Source organism: Rattus rattus, chromosome 6 (assembly GCF_011064425.1).
Source record: "Rattus rattus isolate New Zealand chromosome 6, Rrattus_CSIRO_v1, whole genome shotgun sequence".
NCBI lineage: Eukaryota > Metazoa > Chordata > Mammalia > Rodentia > Muridae > Rattus > Rattus rattus.
Window position 1 is genome coordinate 63,245,001 of NC_046159.1, and position 17,249 is coordinate 63,262,249.

General features: G+C 40.6%; 2 protein-coding genes across 2 annotated transcripts in view; one reads left to right on the forward strand and one right to left on the reverse strand.

Moving 5' to 3' along the window:
• Nucleotides 1-17,249, reverse strand: part of M1ap (meiosis 1 associated protein) — an 81,690-nt gene that overhangs the window by 50,714 nt on the left and 13,727 nt on the right. The window lies entirely within an intron of this gene.
• On the forward strand, nucleotides 14,559-14,997 carry LOC116902756 (40S ribosomal protein S25-like). Its single transcript, XM_032905102.1, has one exon. It carries the CDS (start codon nucleotides 14,573-14,575, stop codon nucleotides 14,948-14,950), a length of 378 nt encoding a protein of 125 aa, XP_032760993.1. The 5' UTR covers nucleotides 14,559-14,572; the 3' UTR covers nucleotides 14,951-14,997.

The window sequence follows — 17,249 nt, forward strand, 5'->3', positions numbered from 1 at the left end:
TCTTTGGTAGGCACATAGTATACTCCTGAACTGTATTCCTAGCTCATCAGTCACCTTTTCTATTGTCTCCATAGTTTTGCATTTTTCAGGGTGCTGTGTATTTAGAATCCACAATTGATGTCTTTTTTTTCATACTTGCTTCCTTTATCTAGTAATGTAAATATTTAAGGTTTTTTTCCATGACTTTTTCTGACTCAAAAGCTCATTTAGTTTAGGTGCTGAATAGTAGTCTCCATTGTCTGGGTGGACCTAACCATTGCTGAAATATCAAGTTGTCTTCCTGCTAGTAACAGATGAAAGTTTCAGTTATTCCACATCCTTGTCAGCATCCGGCTTGCTCTGGACTGTGGCTCTTTTGACAGGAGTGTAGTGGTGTTCACTTGCTGGCTTACTTCCTGTTGCTATGATAACACACCATGTGGATCATTGTCTTCTATTTTTAATATATAAGCCTTTTATTCTCCCTGACGAGCCCAAATTTTACTTGTGATCAGGATCTTGTTTCTGGAGCTGGGAAACTGAGGTCTCACTCGTCAGCCTGCTGCTTGGTTCCCTTCGCAGGTACATGGATACAAAAACTTCCTGATATCCCTGTTTTTAACTGTGCGGCTTGCTGAATCAGAGCCGCTGAATTTGAAACAAGCTCAGTATCATTTCCTTCGAGGATTAGTTCCTCCTTCTGGGCTTGAGAGACAGAACAAGCAACACCTGTCCTCATCTGAACCCTTCAGATGTATTTTTTACCCAAGAAATGTTGGATTTCAACCAAAGACCCATTCTCCTGAATAGCAACGTTGATAGGGAAGTGAGCATACACAGACCTCATCTTGTAAAGGAAGCCCAGTTTCACATCCTTGATCATGTTCTGAACATGACTGCAGATGGTTCTGACAGTGGCCAGTTCCTTTCTGTTACCCCACCATTTGTCAACACGGAACCTTTTCTTTTTCTTTCCAAGAAGATTCAGCTCTACATTGATGTGATTGAAGTCCCTCCGCAGAGTTGCCCTTCACAGTGACCGTGCGACCCTTCAGAGTGATGTTGACAGAGTGATGTTCCAGATGTCGATGTCTGGAACGTCGACAGTCTGACTGCTGAGGATGGTCTTCATTCTCGCAGAGGATGGGGCCAAGAGCGGAGCATCTCTGCATATGCTTCTTGCCACTGGTATGATTTCTTGGGTGAGGTGTCTTTTTTTTTTTTTTTTTTTTTTTTTAAAGATTTATTTATTATATGTAAGTACACTGTAGCTGTCTCCAGACACAACAGAAGAGGGCATCAGATCTCATTACAGATGGTTGTGAGCCACCATGTGGTTGCTGGGATTTGAACTCAGGACCTCAGGAAGAGCAGTCAGTGCTCTTAACCGCTGAGCCATCTCTCCAGCCCAGGGTGAGGTGTCTCTTAAGGTCTTTAGCCCCACTCCTTCATTTGAAGTGTCTTTTCATCTCATTGGCTTATTGCTTGGATTATTTGCATTAAATATATAAAGAACTGGGCTGGGGATTTAGCTCAGTGGTAGAGCGCTTGCCTAGGAAGCACAAGGCCCTGGGTTCGGGTCCCCAGCTCCAAAAAAAGAACCAAAAAAAAAAAAAAAAAAAAAAAATATAAAGAACTAAATTTAAGTCCTTTATATATTTAATGTTTAAGAAGGATTTATGTAGGCGGCGCAGATCTTCCTGGTCGCTGCCACCGCGGAGAGCCCGTGGGCAGCACCCCGCGAGCGAACTCGAGCCTCGGGACCAAAGGTAAGACTAACTTATCTGCTGCAAGTGACTTGCCGGGTGGAATCGGGACAACAGAGGCAGAATCCCTCTAGGACCAGGCACGCCCTGTGTTTACGGAAGTCCCACACCCGGATCCCGCCCGCAGCAGCTCTCTGCTCCCAGAACCCGTGGGAGAGATACCTTACCGCCTGGTCAGGTGGGCACTCCTGAGGCTGCAGAGCAGAAGAGACCACCAACACTGCCCACCCCTGCCCACATCCCTGGCCCAAGAGGAAACTGTATAAGGCCTCTGGGCTCCCGTGGGAGAGGGCCCAGGTGAGGCAGGAGCCCTGCCTGAGACACCGCCGGAACCTGAAGGAAACAGACCGGATAAACAGTTCTCTGCACCCAAATCCCGTGGGAAGGAGAGCTAAACCTTCAGAGAGGCAGACACGCCTGCGAAACCAGAAGAGACTGCTCTCTACACACATTGCTGATTCCAGAGGAAAACACCGGAGGCCATCTGGAACCCTGGTGCACGGAGGCTCCCGGAAGAGGCAGCGCAGATCTTCCCGGTTGCTGCCACCTCAGAGAGCCTGTGGGCAGCACCCCGTGAACGTAACTCGAGCCTCGGGACCACAGGTAAGACCAACTTTTCTGCTGCAAGTGACCTGCCTGGTGAACTCAAGACACAGGCCCACAGGAACAGCTGAAGACCTGTAGAGGGGAAAAACTACACGCACGAAAGCAGAACACTCTGTCCCCATAACTGGCTGAAAGAAAACAGTAAAACAGGTCTACAGCACTCCTGACACACAGGCTTATAGGACAGTCTAGCCACTGTCAGAAATAGTAGAACAAAGTAACACTAGAGATAATCTGATGGCGAGAGGCAAGCGCAGGAACCCAAGCAACAGAAACCAAGACTACATGGCATCATCGGAGCCCAATTCTCCCACCAAAACAAACATGGAATATCCAAACACACCAGAAAAGCAAGATCTAGTTTCAAAATCATATTTGACCATGATGCTGGAGGACTTCAAGAAAGACGTGAAGAACTCCCTTAGAGAACAAGTAGAAGCCTACAGAGAGGAATCGAAAAAATCCCTGAAAGAATTCCAGGAAAACACAAACAAACAGTTGAAGGAATTAAAAATGGAAATAGAAGCAATCAAGAAAGAACACATGGAAATAACCCTGGATATAGAAAACCAAAAGAAGAGACAAGGAGCTGTAGATACAAGCTTCACCAACAGAATACAAGAGATGGAAGAGAGAATCTCAGGAGCAGAAGATTCCATAGAAATCATTGACTCAACTGTCAAAGATAATGTAAAGCGAAAAAGCTACTGGTCCAAAACATACAGGAAATCCAGGACTCAATGAGAAGATCAAACCTAAGGATAATAGGTATAGAAGAGAGTGAAGACTCCCAGCTCAAAGGACCAGTAAATATCTTCAACAAAATCATAGAAGAAAACTTCCTAACCTAAAAAAAGAGATACCCATAGGCATACAAGAAGCCTACAGAACTCCAAATAGATTGGACCAGAAAAGAAACACCTCCGTCACATAATAGTCAAAACACTAAACGCTCAAAATAAAGAAAGAATATTAAAAGCAGTAAGGGAAAAAGGTCAAGTAACATATAAAGGCAGACCTATCAGAATCACACCAGACTTCTCGCCAGAAACTATGAAGGCCAGAAGATCCTGGACTGATGTCATACAGACCCTAAGAGAACACAAAATGCCAGCCCAGGCTACTGTATCCTGCAAAACTCTCAAATTAACATAGATGGAGAAACCAAGATATTCCATGACAAAACCAAATTTACACAATATCTTTCTACAAATCCAGCACTACAAAGGATAATAAATGGTAAAGCCCAACATAAGGAGGCAAGCTATACCCAAGAAGAGGCAAGAAACTAATCGTCTTGGCAACAAAACAAAGAGAGGAAAAGCACACCAACACAACCTCACATCCAAATATGAATATAACAGGAAGTAATAATCACTATTCCTTAATATCTCTCAACATCAATGGCCTCAACTCCCCAATAAAAAGACATAGATTAACAAACTGGATACGCAACGAGGACCCTGCATTCTGCTGCCTACAGGAAACACACCTCAGAGACAAAGACAGACACTACCTCAGAGTGAAAGGCTGGGAAACAACTTTCCAAGCAAATGGTCAAAAGAAGCAAGCTGGAGTAGCCATTCTAATATCAAATAAAATCAATTTCCAACTAAAAGTCATCAAAAAAGATAAGGAAGGACACTTTATATTCATCAAAGGAAAAATCCACCAAGATGAACTCTCAATCCTAAATATCTATGCCCCAAATACAAGGGCACCTACATACGTAAAAGAAACCTTACTAAAGCTCAAAACACACATTGCACCTCACACAATAATAGTAGGAGATTTCAACACCCCCACTCTCATCAATGGACAGATCATGGAAACAGAAATTAAACAGAGACGTAGACAGACTAAGAGAAGTCATGAGCCAAATGGACTTAACGGATATTTATAGAACGTTCACCCTAAAACAAAGGATATACCTTCTTCTCAGCTCCTCATGGTACTTTCTCCAAAATTGACCATATAATTGGTCAAAAACAGGCCTCAACAGATACAGAAAGATAGAAATAATCCCATGCGTGCTATCGGACCACCACGGCCTAAAGCTGGTCTTCAATAACAATAAGGGAAGAATGCCCACATATACGTGGAAACTGAACAATGCTCTACTCAATGATAACCTGGTCAAGGAAGAAATAAAGAAAGAAATTAAAAACTTTTTAGAATTTAATGAAAATGAAGGTACAACATACCCAAACTTATGGGACACAATGAAAGCTGTGCTAAGAGGAAAACTCATAGCTTGAGTGCCTGCAGAAAGAAACAGGAAAGAGCATATGTCAGCAGCTTGACAGCACACCTAAAAAGCTCTAGAACAAAAAAGAAGCAAATACACCCAGGAGGAGTAGAAGGCAGGAAATAATCAAACTCAGAGCTGAAATCAACCAAGTAGAAACAAAAGGACCATAGAAAGAATCAACAGAACCAAAAGTTGGTTCTTTGAGAAAATCAACAAGATAGATAAACCCCTAGCCAGACTAACGAGAGGACACAGAGAGTGTGTCCAAATTAACAAAATCAGAAATGAAAAGGGAGACATAACTACAGATTCAGAGGAAATTCAAAATATCATTAGATCTTACTATAAAAGCCTATATTCAACAAAACTTGAAAATCTACAGGAAATGGACAATTTCCTAGACAGATACCAGGTACCGAAGTTAAATCAGGAACAGATAAACCAGTTAAACAACCCCATAACTCCTAAGGAAATAGAAGCAGTCATTAAAGGTCTCCCAACCAAAAGAGCCCAGGTCCAGACGGGTTTAGTGCAGAATTCTATCAGACCTTCATAGAAGACCTCATACCAATATTATCCAAACTATTCCACAAAATTGAAACAGATGGAGCACTACCGAATTCCTTCTATGAAGCCACAATTACTCTTATACCTAAACCACACAAAGACCCAACAAAGAAAGAGAACTTCAGACCAATTTCCCTTATGAACATTGACGCAAAAATACTCAACAAAATTCTGGCAAACCGAATCCAAGAGCACATCAAAACAATCATCCACCATGATCAAGTAGGCTTCATCCCAGGCATGCAGGGATGGTTTAATATCACGGAAAACCATCAACGTGATCCATTATATAAACAAACTGAAAGAACAAAACCACATGATCATTTCATTAGATGCTGAGAAAGCATTTGACAAAATTCAACACCCTTCATGATAAAAAGTCCTGGAAAGAATAGGAATACAAGGCCCATACTAAACATAGTAAAAAGCCATATACAGCAAACCAGTTGCTAACATTAAACTAAATGGAGAGAAACTTGAAGCAATCCCACTAAAATCAGGGACTAGACAAGGCTGCCCACTCTCTCCCTACTTATTCAATATAGTTCTTGAAGTTCTAGCCAGAGCAATCAGACAACAAAAGGAGATCAAGGGATACAGATCGGAAAAAAGAAGAAGTCAAAATATCACTATTTGCAGATGATATGATAGTATATTTAAGTGATCCCAAAAGTTCCACCAGAGAACTACTAAAGCTGATAAACAACTTCAGCAAAGTGGCTGGGTATAAAATTAACTCAAATAAATCAGTAGCCTTCCTCTACACAAAAGAGAAACAAGCGAGAAAGAAATTAGGAAAACACCCTTCATAATAGACCCAAATAATATAAAATACCTCGTGTGACTTTTAACCAAGCAAGTAAAAAGATCTGTACAATAAGAACTTCAAGACACTGAAGAAAGAAATTGAAGAAGACCTCAGAAGGTGGAAAGATCTCCCATGCTCATGGATTGGCAGGATTAATATAGTAAAAATGGCCATTTTACCAAAAGCGATCTACAGATTCAATGCAATCCCCATCAAAATACCAATCCAATTCTTCAAAGAGTTAGACAGAACAATTTGCAAATTCATCTGGAATAACAAAAAACCCAGGATAGCTAAAACTATCCTCAACAATAAAAGGACTTCAGGGGAATCACTATCCCTGAACTCAAGCAGTATTACAGAGCAATAGTGATAAAACTGCATGGTATTGGTACAGAGACAGACAGATAGACCAATGGAACAGAATTGAAGACCCAGAAATGAATCCACACACCTATGGTCACTTGATTTTTGACAAAGGAGCCAAATCCATCCAATGGAAAAAAGATAGCACTTTCAGCAAATGGTGCTGGTTCAACTGGAGGTCAACATGTAGAAGAATGCAGATCGATCAATGCTTATCACCCTGTACAAAGCTTAAGTCCAAGTGGATCAAGGACCTCCACATCAAACCAGACACACTCAAACTAATAGAAGAAAAACTAGGGAAGCATCTGGAACACATGGGCACTGGAAAAAATTTCCTGAACAAAACACCAATGGCTTATGCTCTAAGATCAAGAATCGACAAATGGGATCTCATAAAACTGCAAAGCTTCTGTAAGGCAAAGGACACTGTGGTTAGGACAAACGGCAACCAACAGATTGGGAAAAAGATCTTTACCAATCCTACAACAGATAGAGGGCTTATATCCAAAATATACAAAAGAACTGAAGAAGTTAGACAGCAAGGAGACAAATAACCCTATTAAAAAATGGGGTTCAGAGCTAAACAGAGAATTCACAGCTGAGGAATGCCGAATGGCTGAGAAACACCTAAAGAAATGTTCAACATCGTTAGTCATAAGGGAAATGCAAATCAAAACAACCCTGAGATTTCACCTCACACCAGTGAGAATGGCTAAGATCAAAAACTCAGGTGACAGCAAATGCTGGCGAGGATGTGGAGAAAGGGGAACACTCCTCCATTGTTGGTGGGGTTGCAGACTGCACAACCATTCTGGAAATCAGTCTGGTTCCTCAGAAAATTGGACATTGAACTGCCTGAGGATCCAGCTATACCTCTCCTGGGCATATACCCAAAAGATGCCCCAACATATAAAAAAGACACGTGCTCCACTATGTTCATCGGCCTTATTTATAATAGCCAGAAGCTGGAAAGAACCCAGATGCCCTTCAACAGAGGAATGGATACAGAAAATGTGGTACATCTACACAATGGAATATTACTCAGCTATCAAAAATAATGACTTTATGAAATTCGTAGGCAAATGGTTGGAACTGGAAAATATCATCCTGAGAGAGCTAACCCAATCACAGAAAGACATACATGGTATGTACTCATTGATAAGTGGCTATTAGCCCAAATGCTTGAGTTACCCTAGATGCCTAGAACAAATGAAACTCAAGACGGATGATCAAAATGTGAGTGCAGATCGCTCATGAGAGACACAGCCAGAATACAGCAAATACAGAGGCGTATGCCAGCAGGAAACCACTGAACTGAGAACGGGACCCCTGTTGAAGGAATCAGAGAAAAGAACTGGAAGAGCTTGAAGGAGCTCGAGACCCCATATGTACAGCAATGCCAACCAACCAGAGCTTCCAGGGACTAAGCCACTACCCAAAGACTATACATGGACTGACCCTGGACTCTGACCTCGTGAGGTTGCAATGAATATCCTAGTAAGAGCACCAGTGGAAGGGGAAGCCCTGGGTCCTGCTAAGACTGAACCCCTAGTGAACTAGACTGTTGGGGAGAGGGGCAGCAATGGGGGAGGCTGGGAGGGGAACACCCATAAGGAAGGGGGGAGGGGGAGGGGATGTTTGCCCAGAAACCGGAAAGGAATAACATTCAAATGTATATAAGAAATACTCAAGTTAATAATAAAAAAAAAAAAAAAAGAAGGATTTATGTAAAGATTTCTATGTATGATGTTTTTCAACTTTAAAATCAGCATTATTTTATTTGACGTGTATGGGTGTTTTGCCTGCATGCATGTCTCTGCATCACATTTTGTGCCTGGTGCCCTCAGGGGCCAGAAAAGGATATCATATTAACTAGAACTGCAGATACTTATACAGTGGGTGCTGGGAATCAACCCTACTCCTCTGGAAGAGCAGCCAGAGCTCTTGAACACTGAGCCATCCCTCTAGCTCAAATTCTTTATACATTTGGGATATTTATCATCTGTCTGATAACTAACTAGAAAGGATTTTCTCTGGATTTGGGTTTTTCTGCTGATCTTTTGTTCTGTCAAAGCCTTTAAATTCAATGTAACCCATTTATCAATTCTTTGTATTATTGCTTGAGCTATTAGACTCTTAACCAGAAAATCATTCTGTAGACTTTGAGCTCAAAATGTTTCCCCTTCATTTTTCTATTATACCTTCAATGTTTTAGGTCTTACATGTAGATTTTTTATGCATTTTGAGTTGATTTTTTGTAAAGGTAAGAGAAAAGGATCTTATTTGAGTCTTCAACGTGTTTGTATTTAAATTTCTCAGCACCATTTTTTTTAAAAAAGAGGTTGTCTTTACTACAATATATGTTTTTGTACTCTTGTCTGGAATCAAATAGTGGCAGCTATGTGGATTTACTTCTAGAACATCTACTGCGTTCCATTGGTCCCCATGTCTGTTGTGTGCCAGTAATATGCCGTTCTGTTATTATGGTTTTCTAGTTGAGTTTGAAGACAGGTGTTGTGATGCCTACAGTATCACCTGTTTTGCTCAGGATTGCTTTAGTTATTGGGGGATATTTGTGTTTCTGTATGAATTTTAGGGTTGCTTTTCTTTTTCTACATACATAATTTTAATCACTGAGTCACATCCCCAGGACCTCAAATCAATTTTAGAATCAGTTTCTTCATATACACAAAACAATTCTCTGATGTGCTTATTGAGTTTAACTATGAATCTATAGCTCATGACATAGAGTGACACTTTGATAATATTACGCCTTTTATCCACAAACAGAAATTCCCCATGTATATTTTGTGAGAACAGGGACTGGGAAGTGGGGAGACAGTGGAGATGGAGCCCACAAAGATGCTGGAATTCAGACTCTGGAAACCAGCATCAGAGTGCAGATCTAACTTTATTGTTTATTACACAAGCTTATATATAACTTTCTAGCCAATTAGGGTACGCCTATGTATTCAAGGGCAAATTGGGGTAGAACCTGTGTTGTTTAGCCATATCTGACTCGACTGTCCAAGAGCCTGTTGGGGGAGGGCCCAATCCCCTGGGTAGATTTCAGTGAAGACCAAAGAAGCAGCCACCGCTCTGGCTTGGGGTCCTTTGTGTTGTCTCACCAGAGTGCTGTGAGCCTTGTCAGATCATACACTGTGTATAGTAGATCAGGACTCTTCAAGGAGTCAAAGGAGCTTATGGGGCCTTGTTCTCGGTCCCACTTCTTCCTCACAAGGTTTATCTCTGCAATCCCCCACAGGTTTTTATTTTATTCATTGGAGTTATAGTGTTTTCATCATAGATTTTTATATTAAGTTATAATAAACAACACTGTGTTTTTATTTTGTTACTATTACTTTTCTGATGGCAGCAGGGTCTGGCTCCATAGCCCAGGCTGGACTCAAATTCACTGTGCAGCCCAGGCAGCAATCCTCCTGTCTCAGTCTTCTGAGTGCTGTGACTACAGGTATATATAGCCAAACCAAACCATATTGTGTGTTTATTTTTATTTCGGATACCACTTGTTCGTTGTGGTATATAGGAGAACGACAGACTTTTGTATTGTATTGTTAACTTTGTAGCTTGAAACCTTGCTTATTTGTTTCAGGTTTTTGTTTTTGTTGTTTTTGTTTGTTTGTTTGTTTTTATTTGTTTTGTTGTTGCTGCTGCTGCTAACTATTCTGTGTATCTTTAAAAAAAAGAGCGTTTTATTTTTCCTTTCCCAGTCTGTAGGTATGATGGTATTCAGAGTGCCTCTTTACTATCCCTTTAAGGTGACAGGATCTGTAGCAATGTCTTCTTTCTCATTTCGATGTTAGTATTTTGTATCTTCTCCCTCTTTTTCATACTCTGGCTTTATTAATTTTATTGATCACTTCGAAAAGCCAGTGTTTACTTTTCTAATTTCAACTTCATTGATTTCTATCCTTATTCTTTTCTTCTTCTGCCTACTTGGACTTTATGTTCTCATCTATTTTTAGTTTCCTAAAGTGGAAACTTAGAGTATCAAATAAACATTTTTTCTAATATGTGGATTCACTGCTATTTCCTTGAATTTTACTATGTTCCACAAATTTCAAAAAGCAGTGTTTTCATGGTTTTCTTTTTGGTTAATGATTTACTTATTTTTAATCTTATGTGTTTTAGCTTTGCCTATATGTGTGTCTGTGTGAGGGTGTCAGATCCTCTGGAACTGGAGTTATAGACAGTTGTGAGTGGATGCTGAGACTTGAACCCAGGCCCTCCACAAGAGCAGCCAGTGTTCTTATCTACGAGCCATCTCTCCATGAGCCATTCTCATTTTTATCTTAGTTCAAAATATTTTTTAACTTTTGGACTTCCCCCTGCTTGCTTCATGGTTTGTGTGTGTGCTTGTGTATGTGTTGTTGTTTGAACAGAGATCTATTTGCCTTGGCTTCCTGTGCGTCAGGACTAAAGGTGTGTGCCACCAACTTGGAACTGGCTTCTAGTTTAATTCAATTGTGTTCTGAGAACAGACATTATGTAATTTTTGTTCTTTGAAATTGCTAGGGAGTTCTTTATGGCCCACAGTGTGGTCGGCCTTTGTGCATATTCTATTTGAGCTTCAGAATACTAAACATTTGTCTGTTTTTGGATGACTTATTGTATAGATGCTGATTATATCCATTGGTTTGATGAATGAGTTCAGGGATGCCTTAAAGAATTTTCTGCCTGTGGAATCCATCCATTTCTGATAGAGGGTGCAGAGGTTTGCAGCAAGCATGTGGAGCTGTCTGTTCATCTTTGCTTTTCTTTTGAGGACCTACCTTGGTTCATAACCCGTTGTAACTACAGTTTCAGGGGATCCAGCACCCTCTCTGGCCTTTCTAGGCATCAAGCATGTAGGCAGTGTACGTACTTACATGCAGGCAAAGCACCCATACACATAAAATAAAATTTGGGGGAAGGTTGAGACAGAGTCTCACTGTGTAGCCCTAGCTGTTCTGGAACTCACTATATAGACCAGGCTGGCCTCGAACTCACAGATCTGCCTGTCTCTGCCTCCTGAGTACTGGGATTAAAGGTATGCATTATCACACCACACAATAAATAAATATTTAAAAAAAACCCAAATTGTTAAAAACCAAAAAATAAAAAAGAATTGTTAAGTCATTTGGAATAACTGATTTCTTTATCATTGTGTAATATTCTTTGTCTCTGATGACTCTGTGCTCCTTGATATTTCTTTGCCTGAAATTAATACAACTCCTCTTGTTTTGACTTGTGTGTTTTTCTTTACACACTTATGTTTACTCTATATTTATCTTTTATTTAATATGGGATTTTTAAAAAATAAATTATTTATTAATTTTATTTCTTATAGGTGTGTGTGTGTGTGTGTCTGTGTATGTCTCTGTGTGTGTGCGTGTGTGTGTGTGTGCTGTCCATGCATATGTGCCATGGTGCAAGAATGGAGGTCAGAGGACAACTTTTAGAAGCTGTTTTCTCCTTCCACTGTGGGTTTCAAGGATCCAATTCAGGTTCTCAAGCTTAAGCAGCAAGCATTTTTTATGGCTGAGCCAATTCTAGTGTGGATTTTTTTTGTAGACAAAACATAATCAAGTCTTTCTTTTGGTCTGTTCTCTAGTTTTTTTTTTTAAGGACTGTTCCTAGGTTACTGACATCAAAGTCATTACTGCCATTGTTGACTCATCCACATCATCACTATTGGATATTCCTCCCACATGGCCTTTTCCCTGTTTCCTGTTCCCCTCTCTCTTCTTCCTTTCTATCTTTGCTCTGCTGGGGATGGAACCCAGGGCTTTCGAATGCTTGGAAAACACACTACCTTGAAGCACATTGCCATACTTCTCATCTTAGTTAAACAGCTCCTATAATTTCATTTTTCCCCTAGTTTTAGCACACAGGACATGCACACACACACACACACACACACACACACACACACACACACACACACACACACACGTCTGCCCCTCCAGCATAGCTGTAGCCATTTTGTTCCATGTCTGCCAGCTATTTCATATTGATGCTGTAATATGCCTGCTAGTCACTGACACACAAAAAAACTCTTGACTCAGAGCAGGGTCATGCTGACATACCCTGTCATGTTTTATATGTTCTGTATGAAGTTTGTTAATCTTAAAAAATTCCACAAAACTTTACATATCAAGTTAAATGTCAGTATGAACTGTTACATCTAAAATGGCTTGTATCAGAGCTGACCACCAGGCAACACTTCCTACATATGAGTTCATTGTGGTTTTTGTGTGTGTTTTTCTTTATGACAGAAAAAGATGTTTGATGCCGTAGCCTCAGCTATGACTGATCAATCAGTTTTAGGGTGTGCATTCAATAAACCATCTTTGTCTGAGATTCATGTTTGTGTGGTTTGAGGGTGACTCACGGATCCCATATACATACATACATAATACATACATATATACATACATATTTCTAAAATGACTGTCCCAGAGCTGCAATATATATTCATGACCCATCCAACTCAACTTTCAAATAAAACTATACTAAATTACAGGTAGTTTAGTCGGGCTAAAATAATAATTTTGAGCCAGGCATTGTGTCACATGCCTACTATCCCAGCACCTGGGAGGTGGAGTCAGAAGAATCAGAAGTAAGACCACCTTCAGCTACACAGCAAGTGTGAGGCCAGCATGGGTTAGGACTCTCAGACATGCAACAACAATCTTGAATTCCTCCCCCCCCTTTACATCACTGATGCCACACATTTTACTTGCTTCTAAACATATGTGTGCATGCACAACCAACATGCTGTTGCTATTGTTTTTAACACAATGTCATCTGTTTCGTGAATTAAGACTAATAAATATATCTTAATGCATCTTCACTTATTTACTTCTTCATGCTCTTTACTTTTTAGGTGAGACAGGGTTTCTCTGTGTAGCTCTGGCTGTCCTGTCTACTCACTTTGTAGACCAAGATGGCCTCAAACTCAGATATCTGCCTGCTTCTGCCTCCTGAGTGCTGGGATTAAAGAAGCACAGCACCACCACTGACTATAGATACACATTTCTAACTGATATTATTTTCCTTCTTCTCACAGTCCCCAAGTATGATTTCACACAAATCATAGCTTGATGGATTATTTTCTCTTAATACTAAATATTTCATTTTATCATCTTTTGTCTTGAATGATTTTGGAGAAGCTGAATCTAACCCTTGCTCCTCCACCCATTTCGCTCCTGTTAGTCCTCTTCATTTCACGAGATGGCTACTTTATGTCATGTGTACATATGATTTTATATATCTGCATAAAATCCAAGACCCACAAATAATAAAATGTGACTTTTGTCTTTCTGAATCTGACTTAATTTACTTAAATAATCTCTTGTTACATTTATTTTCCTAAAAATGAATGTAACAAGAGATTATCTTGTTTATGGTTGTACAAAATTCCATTTTGAACATATATCACATTTTCATGCGTTCTGTTGAGAGACATCTAGACGGACTCTATAACTTCACTACTGTGGACAATGCTACAACAAGCATTGGTGTGAACCATCTCCGTGGTATATTGCCTATTTGGATGCTCCTTGATTTCATTTAGAAGTATATTTGCATCTTCTTTGATTTATTACACATTCTTACGATTATTCTTTCAATTTTTGTGTGTGCAGGATTTCATCTGATTCACTTTTATTCTCTCTATCACTGGGGAACTGGCATTTTTCAGAGGGGTCACATCGCTTTGATTTCTTCATGTCTCTTGTATTTCTTTATTGTTACTTGTGCATTTAGGGTTAATTCATTGGTTGGGTTTTTAAATCCAGCTGCTTTTTTCCAGTTGAGGTGTCTGCAATGCTTTGGTAGGACTAGCGAGGCTGAGTTGTCACTCCTTCCCACCGTGAGCGGTGGGATTCAGTAGCTGAATCCCCAGTCCTTGTGCCACGGTGTCGGGCACTATCCACTGCACCACTCCAAGAGTAGACTATTAACCGTAGAAGCCATCACATTATGTCAATATCATAGTATTTAACTTTAATAACTATTGGGATACAAAGAAACAAAGATGGTGCAGTGTGCACCAAGTTACTAGTTACGAAGGCTAGGAAACAGGCTGAGAAAGGTCAGTGTTAGAGCAAATGAGAAAAACAGACGGAAGAATGAAGTTGGGCTACTATTAGGATCAACAGTTTGAGGAAGCCACAGAAAATTATAATTAAGAGGTAATGGGACTACTCTCTGAGTTTCGCCATGCCGCCCAAAGACGACAAGAAGAAGAAGGATGCCGGAAAGTCGGCCAAAAAAGACAAAGACCCAGTAAATAAATCTGGTGGCAAGGCCAAAAAGAAGAAGTGGTCCAAAGGCAAAGTTCGGGACAAGCTGAACAATCTCGTCCTGTTTGACAAAGCTACTTATGACAAACTTTGTAAGGAAGTTCCCAACTATAAGCTTATTACTCCAGCTGTGGTCTCCGAGAGACTGAAGATTCGAGGTTCCTTGGCCAGGGCAGCCCTTAAGGAGCTACTTAGTAAAGGACTTATCAAGCTGGTTTCAAAGCACAGAGCCCAAGTAATTTACACCAGAAACACAAAGGGTGGAGATGCCCCAGCTGCTGGTGAAGATGCATAAACAGATTCAATCAGCTGTACATTTGGGAAAATAAAGCTTTATTGAATAAAAAAAAAAAAAAGAGGTAACGGGAGAAGACATTGGAAAGAGTGAGGAATGAATGATAGAGAGTCCACAATAGGATGAGTGTGGGAGCACAGAGTAATCACAAACCCTAATAATCAGGCAACATAAAAACCAAAACAAAACTATTAAAGGATACTTATATAATGTGGAGATTTAAAAAAAAAAAAAGGCACATGGTGCTTGCTCAACACATACAAACCTCTGAGTTCAACGCCCCTCCGCATGTATTATGTAATATGTAGCGTGTATCATATGTATTTTATATAACATTAGTCAGGATTTCTTCCTAGACAGGATACTATTAAGTTCCTCCTTTTCCTGTGATGTCTCCTGTAGCAAACTGACAGGGCACTGAGGGTTAGAGCTCCAGTTCAAACCCCCTGAAACCAGATTCATGCAATGTCCTAGTGGAGAGTGGAATATACACCAATTACCTTTTCTGTTGGGCTTTTGCTCAGTGTCCAGTAGGTGCCAGCACTTCCTCATTTTCAGCTCCAGTCATCCGCATGGAATACAATTTGGGTAGTTTCCACCTACATGTGTTTCATGTGTACTGGACGATTGACTTTCCCAAGCTTGGTTGGTTACACATTCTTGTTACTAACGGTTGGATTTCTGATTTGTTTGTTTTGGAGATAGAGTCTTACTATTTAGCTCTGGATGGCCTGTAACTCCTTATGTAAATGAGGCTAGCCTGAACTCATGGAGATACTTTATCCCCAGTGCTGGGAACCCCAGCTTGGGTTAAAACTCTGAGGCTCTGCTGTGGTCATGCCTGGGCTACTGTTCACCATTTTAACTCGAAATGGTTGTCCTACCTGGACTCAAGCTGCCTCTGTTTGCAGCAGGCGTGGTCGTTTAGATCCAGCTGGTTTGTGGATCTGCCAGGACTGCAGTGAACGCAACATCCTACTTCTGTTCCTGTATCATTGCTTGCATAGGCAGGTCAAGTAGGGCAGATCTCAGCAAGCCTCATTCAGGGTGCGTGGTGCAGACAGGCAGCCATCTGCAGCTGCTCCTGCCTGCTGCTTTGCAGAGATCTGGCTTCTTTCCTTTGTTTTCAATGATTGCCTCTTGTAGGAATAGAAGCTATTATGGTCTTGACTTTTCTTTCACTGAGTGACATTGAGTGAGAGTCTAATCCGTAATTCTACTCATCCACCTGTCTGTCTATCTATCTATCCATCTATCTATCTATCTATCTATCTATCTATCTATCTATCTATCTATCTATCTATCTATCTATCTATCTATCCCTCTATGTATCTACTTACCTGTTTGTCTACCATCTGTCATCAAATTTTTTTCTTTTTTGAGACAGTCTCCTTTCAGCCCTTGCTGACCTGATGGTACTGGCCTTGTAGTCCAGGCTGGCCTTGAACTTGCAGCAATCTTCCTGCCTAAGTACTGGAATTACAGGGATGTGTTATCTTGCCCTGCTCTCTGCTAGCACATTAATACTTGTTCTCCAAATTCTACAGTCAAGTGCCAGGTGTGGTAGTGCAGGATTATAGTTCCAACACTTGGAAGGCAGAGGTAGGAGGGTCTCCAAAAGTACAAGCACACTCTTGTCTACATTGTGGATTTCAGGCCATCTAGGGCTACACAGTGTAGCCCTAGATGGGACTTGCTGGTGGCTACCCCCAGTTCACCATCACCCATTGTTACATACCACTGTTCAAATTCCTGACACTCTGGATATCATCTCTGTCTCCTCCCATACCTGATCCTGCCCCCCTTCTCCCCCTCCCCCTCTTCTCCTCCTCCCAAGTCTCTCCTACCCTCTACATCTCATGAGTATTTTGTTTCCCCTTCTAAGAAGAACTGAAGCACACACACACACACACACACACACACACACACACACACACACACACAAATAGGTTCTACAGTTGGATAATTCTAGCATACCTGCCATGTCTGGTTCTAATATCTATTTTAACGTCAAATGGTGTCTCTTGCCTTTTATTCTGCTTGTTATTTTTTGTGATATTTAGACGGGTTCCACTGGGGTCAAAGATGCTATTGTCATTGGCCTTTATAAATGTGGTATTTGTGTGAGGGGATGCATGCTCTACTATTATTATTTTCTATTAAAATACACTTCATATTCATCAAAGGAAAAAATCAACCAAGAAGAACTCTCAATTCCAAATATCTATGCTCTAAATGCAAGAGCACCCACATTCATAGAAGAAACTTTACTAAAGCTCAAGTCCAAGTGGATCGAGGA